This window comes from Berghia stephanieae, chromosome 5, assembly GCF_034508935.2.
Source record: "Berghia stephanieae isolate SIO BIC M18660-M18661 chromosome 5, UCSD_Bste_1.3, whole genome shotgun sequence".
NCBI classification, from domain to species: domain Eukaryota; kingdom Metazoa; phylum Mollusca; class Gastropoda; order Nudibranchia; family Aeolidiidae; genus Berghia; species Berghia stephanieae.
This window is the reverse complement of record NC_088364.1, coordinates 79,373,843-79,386,342: the sequence shown is the minus strand read 5'-3', so window position 1 is coordinate 79,386,342 and position 12,500 is coordinate 79,373,843. Positions and strand designations below refer to the sequence as shown.

General features: G+C 40.4%; 1 protein-coding gene across 14 annotated transcripts in view; it reads right to left on the bottom strand.

The window, feature by feature from the left end:
* LOC144973673 (uncharacterized) overlaps nucleotides 1-12,500 on the bottom strand; it is a 33,910-nt gene that overhangs the window by 20,749 nt on the left and 661 nt on the right. For 8 of the 14 annotated variants that reach the window (XM_078916424.1, XM_078916417.1, XM_078916423.1 and 5 more), the window contains exon 2: nucleotides 7,178-8,412. In XM_078916424.1, coding sequence (XP_078772550.1) covers nucleotides 7,178-8,101 — 924 coding nt within the window. In that variant the 5' untranslated portion in view covers nucleotides 8,102-8,412. Of the gene's footprint in view, nucleotides 1-7,177; nucleotides 8,413-9,962; nucleotides 9,996-11,729 lie in introns of those variants that run through there. The other 6 variants (XM_078916418.1, XM_078916415.1, XM_078916416.1 and 3 more) reach the window with 6 other exon arrangements.

Here is a 12,500-nt window from a genome sequence, read left to right as displayed (position 1 = left end):
AATAAGACCTCGCATTCCCGTTCTTTAATCTCGGAATTTTATCAGACGACTGCTTCACGCTGCTTCTGCTGTCTGCACACTCGGGTCTATAAAAAATTCGTGATTTACCTCCCATTGCATCATAGACTCGTTGACTCATTTTTTTATTATGGCAAAGATAAACATAGAGCTCCAATCTCATATGGCTTCAATTTGTCTTATCAAAGATGGGCATTAACATACATATATAAGGTATGCATATGTTTGGCTGTGAAGAAGACGAAAAAAAAAAGAAAAAGAAAAGGTATTTAGTAGCCAAAATATTTTCGAACGAGATTGAGGTAAGTTGCTATGATTGTTTTATTGTTTTGGGTTGTTTGTTTCCCCCTTTAAGGTTTGTACTTTCTTTTTTTTAGGGGGGGGGGGTGTCAACGCCGTGTCTGTAAGATATAGAAGATAAATAGATAGGTAGGTATATAGATAGATCGAAAGAGAGAGAGAGAGAGAGAGAGAGAGAGAGAGAGAGAGAGAGAGAGAGAGAGAGAGAGAGAGACGAATAGAAAAGAAAATATCATAATATGAAAGGGCGATGAAGAGATGGACAGGTAGATGGGTGGTCCTGACCATATCTCTATATCCATGGGGTATTGAAAACCGATCGGTGGACATTCACATATGGGCAGGAAGATAATTGGATGATAGACGGATACAAAAAGTCATTGACAACATATCAAATAAATCTGATGCTAATAAAAATCTAGATAGATACGTAGGTACTTGAAAGCGGAGACGAAGGGTAAATGGACAGCGTTTAAACAAGTAAGGCGATAGACGTATCATGTATTATCGATGCTATCTTCCAACTGTGCAGAGGTTGACTCGTCTGATATACAGTTATATAGTAAGAGGGGGGGGGGGGGGCAAAAAGAAACTGAGCTCATATATAGAGCATAAAATTTGTTCAAAGCGTTTTACAATGGGTTCCAAGAAAACAAAAGCAAGCACACACACACACACACTGCTGTGTGTGTGTGGGGGGGAGGGGAGTAATCCGAGTTCCTAGCCATCAAGTATTCTTACCACATTCGGAATCAAATGTCAAAAGCAATGGTTGAAAAAGAAAAACATCGAAAATGTTTACAACAGATGACTTAAAAAAAAAAATACAAACCCCCCCCCCCCCCCACCACTTCCCCCAACCATAAAAAAAAATAGGCAGAGAGAATGCATTTATTCACCTTCCTGTGTTTAGAGCACGTAAAACATTATTACTATCTGTACTACTATAACAACAATAATCTGGGGGCTTTTTGAAAAACCTGCACGCGGGGAAGAGCATGGATGGGTTAAGGCTTGGAAATGGTTATTGGAAGCCCTGAAGGATGAAGATAAGACTATGTTATTGCTCTATAGAATCCACGGATGTTTGATGTGGTGGGATGGAACAAAAGCCAGGTATTGTACGAGTACATGGCGTCGGAATTTTAAAAGGCCCGTGTCTGAAACGTTATCCTAAGGGATGAAAAGAAGATAAATATGCAGCAAAACAAAAAACATAGATAGGCTAAATAACAAACAAAAAATAATGACAAAAAAATAAATAAATAAATAAATAAATAAATAAATAATAAATAAATAAATAAATAAATGAATAAATAAATGTAAAGAAAGAATGATAGAAAGAAGAGCACACAAGATAAAAGATCGAGGATAAATAAAGTAGAGTGTTTAATAAAGTTGAAAGTTTTTGTTCATATTTTGCAACCTTTTGTCATGACTAAATGTACAATAACCTGCCTTTTATTTCCAGCCAAAACATGTCAACTTTCAGTATGTATAAATTTTGCCCCCCCCCCCCCCCCCCCCCCCCCCTCCCGTTCAGATTGCAAAACCTATAAAGTATTTATAAATGTGTTGACTTGCAAAAATCAAACAAACAAACAAGTAAACAACAACAACAACAACAAAAAACAGATTTATCGAACTATTTTTTAAAAAGTTATATTGATAAATTATATTCGAGGTGTCCATATCAAACGGACACACACACACATAGAGAGAGAGAGAGAGAGAGAGAGAGAGAGAGAGAGAGAGAGAGAAAGAGAGAGAGAGAAAGAGAGAGAGAGAAAAAGAGAGAGAGAGAGAGAGAGAGAGAGGGGGGGGGGGGGGAAAGAGGCAGATAGAGAGTCGGTGAGCAAGAGGAAGTGTGTGTGTGTGTGTGTGTGAGGGGGGGGGGGGGGGGGGGGGGGGGAGGGGGAAGAATGAGCGCACATTATGTTTCATAATTTCGGTTAATGGTCATAATAAATTTTATTCATTTATTTATTTATCTTTCAATTATAAAACCATACACATGCGACTCGACACGAGCACCCGATATCAGAAACAGTCGTCGGTAATCCATCACACTATGTCTCCTGGAATCTAGGACTTCATACATCTATTCTATAGATGTCACTGCCTGGAAAGCATGGTGACCATGATAATCTTGTACATTATATTCGGTAGCAGTAACAAGTCTCACGAAATGCTCTTTCAGACCTGCCAACACCTCACATTCCAAAATTGGAATCAGAACGCCTGAAAATAGGAATTTGAGACCAAAAATAGGAATTTTACCTCTTTCACCCTCTCTCTCTCTCTCTCTCTCTCTCTCTCTCTCTCTCTCTCTCTCTCTCTCTCTCTCTCTCTCTCTCTCTCTCTCTCTCTGCTCTGCTCTTTTTTTTTTATTCTTCTTACCATTATCATCACTTTTGTAAATCGGTATTTTAGAGACAGTGGCGGAACAGTACAAAATGGAAGAGTGAAAATAGGAATGATTCCGCCAAAAGCGGAATGGTTGGCAGGTATGCTCTATGATGATAGGCAGTGCCCAGTGGTCAGAGAAAATAAGTCCATGCCATGAGTGAAAATTGATGAAGGAATAATGTCTACGAAAACAAACCCGAGGAAAAGATAAAGAGGTAAAAATGGACAGATAGATAGAGGAAGCAGGGAAAGCTGGAAAACATTATGGGAGAAGTGGTGAAATGTGTGGGGGGGGGGGGGGGGGGGGGGGGGGGGCGGAGGGATATGAATGCGGGAAAGTATGAGAGGCGGAGGATGAGGGGGAGCGGGAGAAGAGGGAAGAGGATGAGGAAGGGGTAGGAAAAGGAAGGAGGAGGAAGGGTGGGAAAAGGAAGAAGGAAGGGGTAGGAAAAGGAAGAAGGAGTCGGAAAAGGGAGGAGGAAGGGGTCGGAAAAGGAAGAAGGGGTCGGAAAAGGAAAGATGAAGGGGTAGGAAAAGGAAGGAGGAAGGGGTCGGAAAAGGAAGGAGGAAGGGGTACGAAAAGGAAAGAGGAAGGGGTCGGAAAAGGAAGGAGGAAGGGGTACGAAAAGGAAAGAGGAAGGGGTAGGAAAAGGAAGGAGGAAGGGGTACGAAAAGGAAGGAGGAAGGGGTACGAAAAGGAAGGAGGAAGGGGTACGAAAAGGAAGGAGGAAGGGGTACGAAAAGGAAGGAGGAAGGGGTACGAAAAGGAAGAGGAAGGGGTACGAAAAGGAAGGAGGAAGGGGTACGAAAAGGAAGGAGGAAGGGGTACGAAAAGGAAGGAGGAAGGGGTACGAAAAGGAAGGAGGAAGGGGTACGAAAAGGAAGGAGGAAGGGGTACGAAAAGGAAGGAGGAAGGGGTTGTAAAATGAAGGAGGAAGGGGTAGGAAAAGGAAGGAGGAAGGGGTACGAAAAGGAAGGAGGAAGGGGTTGTAAAATGAAGGAGGAAGGGGTAGGAAAAGGAAGGAGGAAGGGGTACGAAAAGGAAGGAGGAAGGGGTACGAAAAGGAAGGAGGAAGGGGTACGAAAAGGAAGGAGGAAGGGGTACGAAAAGGAAGGAGGAAGGGGTCGGAAAAGGAAGGAGGAAGGGGTACGAAAAGGAAGGAGGAAGGGGTTGTAAAATGAAGGAGGAAGGGGTAGGAAAAGGAAGAAGGGGTCGGAAAAGGAAGAAGGAAGGGGTAGGAAAAGGAAGAAGGGGTAGGAAAAGGAAGAAGGGGTCGGAAAAGGAAGAAGGGGTCGGAAAAGGAAGAAGGAAGGGGTAGGAAAAATGTGGAAGGAGTAGGAAAAGGGAGGAAGAAGGTGTAGGAAAGAGAAGGAGGAAGGTGTAGGAAAAAGAAGGAGGAAGGGATAGGAATATATAATAATAACCCATCATCATCATTATCATGAATTACCATCATCGTTATGGTGCCGTTGGTACAGTATATACAACCCGAGTCGAGCGCAATAATCCGGTTATTTACAGGGTAACGAGCATTCATTTGTAATGTACATAATATTATTATGTCTGCCGGTACATGTTGTGTCTTTTAAGGACCTTGTCATGTTCTGTCAAATGATGAAATTGCCGTGTCATATTAATGTCCCGTAACTAAAGTACATTTTTCTTCCGTGCATATTATTCCTCACATGAGTTATAGATGGAACGAAGTAGACGTCACTCGGCCCTTTGTGCTGTTTTTAGACAGCCATTTTTCAAAACAATTAGAAGTCTAGTACTAAATTCTATCAATCAGAGGCTACCCATAGTTGTGTGCATTGTTACCTCATATCCTGCTGGCGGCTGTTATGAATATTTTACCTAAAACCAATGCATCAATAATGGTCCAAAGGTGAAAATAATAAGTAAAGGGAGAAGAAGGACGATGGAAAATATTGAGTTTTTATATAGCGCAATATCCAATAAACGTGCTTAAAGCGCTTTACAAGGGGTCCCTGACCAACAGCAACATTTAACATGTAGGACGGGACATGCCGCTTTTTAGGCGATATTACCATTTAATTTTCGGACAGAGACAACGATGTTAACGGGTACTCATTTTACACCTGAGTACGGTGAGAGAATGTGGGTAAAGAGCCTTCTCCAAGGACTCAACTATGCGCCGAGTGAGGTTCTAACTCGAACCCAGGACCCTCCGATCCGAAAGCGAGCGTCATAGCACTAGACCACGTAGCCGCACAAGAGGACGATGGAATGGAACACTGTCCGATCCGATGAATAAAATAGGAATTAGGAACGCATTACCAGCGTACATGCTACAACAATATTTTCTCATGCATTGAATGGAAACCATACAACTCCGGCATTCTTGCTTTGCTTTGTTGGACAAACACTAAGAATGTGTTTGTGTGAGTGTTTAGACGTGTGTGTGTGTCAATATAGAAGTCTGTGTCTTGTCCTACAGCTAAGTGTTGCTGTTGGTCAGGGACCCCTTGTAAAGCGTTTTGAGGACGTTTAGTGGATATTGCGCTATGTAAAAGCTCAACTTTTTTGGGGTGCATCTGTGAGTGTGTGTACGTGTGTGAGAGTGAGAGAGAGAGAGAGAGAGGGGGGGGGGGGAGAGAGAGAGAGAGAGAGGGGGGGAGAGAGAGAGAGAGAGAGAGAGAGAGAGGAGAGGGGGGGGGGGTTAAACGAATGTCTGCATGTTAGTGTGAGTGTAAAACACTGCACACATCATGTCCGACGACCATAGGACATAACACAATGCAACCCAAGTATACGACGCCCGGATGACACTGATGGTTGATAGCATCCATATAGCCACCTATTCGATCATTTATTATTCATCTACACAAAGCGCTGGCCTAGCCTAGGCCGTTTTTTTTCAGTGATGTCAATTGAATACCGTACCGATTGAACTGCTAGTAAGGACACAGATCAGTCTAAGTACGCGCTACAATGTAAGTCACTCAAGAATGATATGAAACAGACACCCCCCCCCCCCCCCCCCCCCCCCCCCCCCCCCAATGCAAAACAGAAAAAAAAAAACAATCACTACAAAGCCATTAGAAATTGATGCATGTAATTCAACACAATATAATACAAGTGACGATGAATAATCATTATGATTTTTTTTCTTTTAATCTCATATTCAACATAATATTTCTATTTGATTTGGCATCACATTTAATGCAATTAGTGTGTCCACACAACGACGTTAGTGATATTGTAATAATCAAATATCCCCAATGAGTTCAGCCAGCATTAGAATTGCACTCGGGATAGCCAGGGCCAAAATAATGTCATGGACATGGAGGCGACGATACGATCAATACTCGAGCATGATGTTACACTTAATTTTACAGAGAACGAACCGGAGGGAATGACCGTGGCCTTCGTCAAGTTATGGCCTGACACTGACCAAAAAATGACGTCAAATGCTAGTCTTTTGCCACAAAAGAAAACAAATCGTGAGTTGTATTCAATTGTTTAACCAATGAAATAACTTGTTTCCATGAGCTCTACTAACAACTCACCAGGCGGTGCAAAAACCAAATAATGACGTCAAACTGCCAGTCATTTTGGATTTCAGTGTCAGCCTATAACATAACGATGGCTACGGAATGACCGACATGCGAGAAAGCCAAGAGACAGTTGAAACCACAAGTGATTCACACTGAAATGATATATATGCTATTGGCTTGGATATTTTAGGGTAAATCAACATTATTTCATCAACAATTGGATTCAATAGCCTGATGTCACGTCCGCCCAGCAACGAGCAGCTTGGTTCTAAACAAAGAAAATCGGTACTTTTTATTCTTCATGTTGGCTAGAACTTTTTCACATGTCATGTGATCATAATGTATATATATATATATAAAAGTCAAAACATGATCAGATTTATAATGTTGTTCTCCTCTGGATACACTTTTATGCTCGTCGGAGAAGTATTTCATAAGGGCGTCCGCCATTTTCCCGATAGTTTAGAACCAGTTAGTAAGTTACTATGCGTCATTACGAGGGAAGTGACGCCACGACTGTTGAACCCTATTATCAATCTATTTCATTCTTTGCATACCTTGACAGATTTTGTGCGCATTCTTTATCCCCCCCCCCCCCCCCCCCCCCCCCCCCCCCCCCCCCCCCCCCCCCCCCCCCCCCCCGCCTCGCATCCGTAAACGGAGTGTTCAAGATGATAAGTTTGAAAGAGGTGTGAACATGCCATGCCTGCTCTTAATCAAGGGCAAAGTACCATATCCACCAATGCGATCTGTGTGATCTCTCAACACACAACCCAGTAAAAGTTCAACTCCACAAAATTCGTTAATACCAAAACGATACAGCAATGTGACTGACATAATATTTTCAAATATACAATAATAAACGATATCAAAGACGGATAGGACACTACAATTTTAAAGACACGACACATGAGAAAAAATAACTTACATGGGTAAGACGTTGGTCGAATGAAGGCAAAACTCTTGCATTTTTATCATGACCAGAAGAAGAATTAAGAGGTGCACAAAAGGCATCGCTTCCACTAATTTCAGGCACGATGGTTTCCTCAATAATTGCTGGCGGTGTGTTAGGAATCCGTAAACTATTATTGAGTTCTGTTGCTGCTGACGATGATGACGATGAGGATGGCGTTTGTACGATGGGGTTTGACGGAGAAAACTTTGGATTGGTCGATGGAGAAGGAGTGGCATTTTGAATACTGTAGGTTCTAACGATGTATTCTTTTGTAAGTCCCCCCGACGTTGGTTCTGGTGTAGATGACACAAGAGGAAGAGATGGCACGTTCTGTAAAGCATCGCCATGGATAACTGTCTGAGAACCGGAATCCACAAGTTTACGGTTATCATCCCCTCCATGACCCGAGAGCGAAGTTAATTCCTGTTTTGAATTTGAATCCTTTTGCAATTCACTCCGTTTCTTGCCACCAGAGCTGGATCTCAAAGAACGGTAGCCCTTCCAGCTAAATTTAAAACGTCCACTTTTTGGTGTCGTTGAATCCACCGTGGTTGTAGACGATTTTCTAGACTGCAAGGCAGGACTACGACTCTGGCTACGCTGGCTACGATTGGCCAGTACAGGAGTACTGGTGTCCAGAAGATTGACCGAGGAGTGACTCTGACCCTCCGTGCCACTGTGATTGGATTTATTCATTACTGTTTCATCGCCAGAGCGATCGATAAGAAGTTCTGAAGGATAGCGACATGGCCCTTGGTAGTTGTTTTTATGAGGGTCATTCGGGGCCTCGCTCTCGTACGTACTGGACAACATTGGCTCATCCTCGTTTAATCGCTTGCGGGAACATGGCAGTAACTTGCCTCGAGAATTCGAGCACCTCGATACACAGTTACCCATGGCGCTTTATAACATGCAGAAGTTTAATATGTTAAGTATCACTTTAAATCAATTTGATCCACCACCACAAATAGCCTCTAATCCATTACATTATAATTTGAAATCACTGAAACACACGAATAAAGTACATTTTGGTAGAAGTTTTTACCGAGAATTCTGAAATAAGCTTTCCATAACCGAGAGGATGTAACCCAATGGCATAAATTATGTCTTTACAAAGTTCGTTTATTCGAAATATCTTGTTCATATGGGAACAAATTTTGACACTTTGATAATAGTGTTTCAAAATATGTACCTGTTTGGATTTCTGACTGTATAGGATAATAAAAACACAAAAATAAATAAAACAATGATTGGTAAAATATTCTGCAAACGCCAGTTGTCAGAATTCACGTATTAAGTTCTCAAGAGCCAGACTGACCCCCATTACAACTGTGAAAAACACATTAAAAATACAACATTTAAGACCTACTCATATGCATTAGCTCTCGAGGCACTAGAAAAAAAAAAGAAACAAATACCCAAACAAATACTAGAACATACAAACCAAAAAACTCGGGCTTCGCATTTACATACAACCCAAGTAATTATAGCGAACGAAATGTCACCAAAAGGCGGCCGCATCACCTGCCTTATTTGAACCCTGCGTCAGAAGGCATTTCCTGAGTAAACAATGGGAGGGAGAGATATTGTGCACGTTTTTAACCAGTTACCTGCCGACATAAGACAAGTACATAAAAATTTGGCCAGGAAACTCGTCCTTTAAATATTGATAGATATTGAACGACTCTCATCTTGGCATTAAAAAAATACCAAACATGGGACCCAGCGAGGTCCCAGAATTGAGAGTTGTTTTTGTTTTTTCCAAGATGAGGGTCTTTGAATCGATCCGATATTTGAAGGACGAGTTTTCTGTCGAGTCTTTCCCAGAGTGAGGCGAGGCAGATAAAGGTGGTGCCCGTTTCGCCATCCAGCCGCCGAACGAGAGAGGAAAGCTAGAACGGGGACATTGTGAACAGATTAGATTTCTCATTTGTACATGATTTCAATGGGAATCAAAGATTGAGAACACAAAAGGCTCCTTAACATCGCGCTGACTGACTGGCTGGCTGTCATTATTTGAAACCTTAATCAACTGTCCGTCCGAGTACTCGGCTTGCAAGAAACACCAGACATTAATTAATCAAGACACCCCCCCCCCCCCCCCCCCGAAAAAAAAAAGAGCGTTTAATTTGACAACGCATTTTATGGAAGGAAATTATGTAAGGCTGTTTTGAGCGAATGTTGATGACTTCCAATGAGACCATTGACCAGTTGAAAGAATACAGAAATATAAAGGAATATCAGATGAATAGCATTGCATACAAACAATCATTTCGTGGAAGAGGAATACGAGTGGAGTCCTCGATCGAGTAATTTCATAAGAGAGAGAGAGAGAATGAGAGAGAGAGAGAGAGAGAGAGAGAGAGAGAGAGAGAGAGAGAGAATACGACCCTTTGAAAACAGAAACGCAATACAGAACTGCCTAATTAGCACAGGTCTTATTAAATTACTTGACGCACCGAACCAGCAACTGACTATATATAAATATAAAACTACACTTGATTTCCAGACGAATGAAAGACAAACAACAACAGGCTCTTGATAACTTCATTATGAACAAAGAACGAAACAAACCAACGAAAAGCACCATTATTGAATACGTTGAATGATATGTTGTATATAGAGACATAGCTAATATTATATAAATCTACACCAATAAACACAATTGATGAAATGGTGATAAAACCAATCAAAAGTCGAACAACGAAGTAAAAATAATAGAGCGAAATAAACTGATCTGGATAGATCCTCCCCATACCAAGAGCTATCTAGTTTAATCTCGAATCATGTTATCCTGCACATAAATTAGTAAGGAAATGAAACACTTCATACGGCGGGTGGCACCCCAAGAGGTATCCATTCAATTCCAATTTCAAATAAAAAGAATAAATAAATAAATAAATAAATAAATGCAATTTCAAATCAACGCTGCAATCGTCTTCCTTGTTAAATAAATTTCAAAGGAATAAAATTGTTCATAGGAAAAATGATACTACGATATAACACTTATTTGTGTGTTGGACCGTTAATAATTTGAAACAGCGATATGTACTGGAAATTACCATATTAACAATGAATGTTGTCTTATACAACTCTGAAATATTATCTCTCCATGAAAACGACACCTATTATCTCTTAAACGATACGATACGATAAAAACATTTCGTCATATTCCAATAAAACAAAACAAACTCAATTTTAAGATCTCCTGACTGTCGTCAGTGTAATCGCATTATATTTCTCTATCTCTCTTTTCCAGAATGTTTTGAACTATATATATTATACTTATACAATCCATTACAATTATGATCAAAAAGTTGTTTCCTGAAAAACTCTGAAATATTATCCTTGCATGAAAACGACACCTGTTATCTCTTAAACGATACATTACGATAAAAACATTTCGTCATATTCCAATAAAACAAAACAAAACAAACTCATTTTCAAAACCTGACAGTCGCCAGTCTAATCCCATTATATTTCTCTTTTCCAGAATTCAGGCAATAGACCTGAGATAAATGGACACCTACCACCATCATTGTAATTGTATAGTACAGTAACATGCAAAGATGCGACATCTGTTTGCGATAACGTACCGACGACTGGTCACGGTAACATTCATAGATAATAAAGAAGCACGAAAAGTTGAGGTGCTCCACAGACAACGCTCCATCTGACACAATCTCGACGGGTAACTTGACAGGATAAATAGTGAGAACTATATTATATACTTATTATACAATCCAGTACAATTATGATCAAAAAGCCGTTTCCTGAATAACGGTTATATTTTTATCTATTTCTTTTCTCTAGATAGCTTTCGTGTCAGGCAATAAAGCCGAGACAGTCCCGGATTTTAAAAATTCGGAGATTGTACATTAACTTGTATAAAAACAACTACAAAAGACGTCTAACTTCTACGTCATGGCACAAGACCGAAGGGCTAGAACTCAGGTGGTCGCTGGTTCGGATAAGTAAGTAAGTATATTATATCCAATTCACTTTTCTTTAAAAATCCAAATTAAAAATCAGACAAGATTAGAGTGAGCCACGTAATGCAAAAGTCAACGATATGTTTTAAGCCTTTGATTGATAATAAATATCGAGCAGTTTTAATCCGATTTAGTCTAACCCCGAACATCACGTCAAAATTGATTGGAGATCCCAGAAAATCAACAAAACGTGTGGCCAAAAGTTTGATCGTATCTGAATCAAAAACGTCTACGTTAAGAATGCAAAGTACTACAAAGCTGTGGACTGTACTGTAAAAATTAATAAACAAAAATGAATATAACAGCTTCAAAAAAAAAAAAGAAAAAGAACAAAATATCAAACACGGAACGTTTCGGTCTCAACGCCCTTCTTCGGCAAAAAAGAAAAATCCCACTAAAAATATAAATGCATTACCTATCAAATTTCTCTGTCTTCGATCTTGAATTTAGTAATGTATTTATGTTTCCATTGCTTTTTTTTTTGTAGTTGGCTGAAGAAGGGTTTTGAGCCCGAAACGTTCCGAGTTTGGTACTTAAAGAATGCACACAGGATACGGAGAAAAAAATGCATTTTTTCCAATTGTTTGCCTTGTGCTTGAATGTGCGCGCGCGTGTGTTTGTATACTACCCGCCAGTGGTGTATCTGTGTACCAATAACATTATATTATTGGAGGAGTGAAAATGCACCTATACAACCCGATGTAAAAATAATAATAAATAAGCACACAACAAATAAGAAGTATCTATCTATGCACAGGGTTAACACATCCAAAATTTAAAAGAAAACGCAAGAACAAACTATCTAACTTTGTCATTACAATTACAAGGTACGACAAGGATGTGTTCTGATGATAATGAATGCACCAACGAAAGAAAAATCCTTTTGAACTTTCACTAGTCTTACCCACCGGACAGTCACGCACTGAAAATACATTAGCGGTATTATGAGCGGCACACGTTGAACGACTAGATTGATAAGATAACACATGCTCTAATAGTAATAGATCAACACATCACCATCAAAGCTCTCTGCTCAAACTCACAAAAACTTAACTGTATGTGACACGGGGACTAAGACAGTAGAAAGCGAGCCGGTTACTCGTTCATTCATTAATTTAAAGAAGCTTGTCCCTTAAAGTATTTATTTTCCCAGCCCTCAGTGGCGGCGACGGTTGTGGTAGTCGTCCAATAATCCCTCCAGTGAACACAAACAACAATAGAGCACAAAGAAGCGTCGCCGAGGTCACAGCAAGCAATCCCCATGGTCTCACATTCGAGTACACAAACTGTGACACACACAGGAC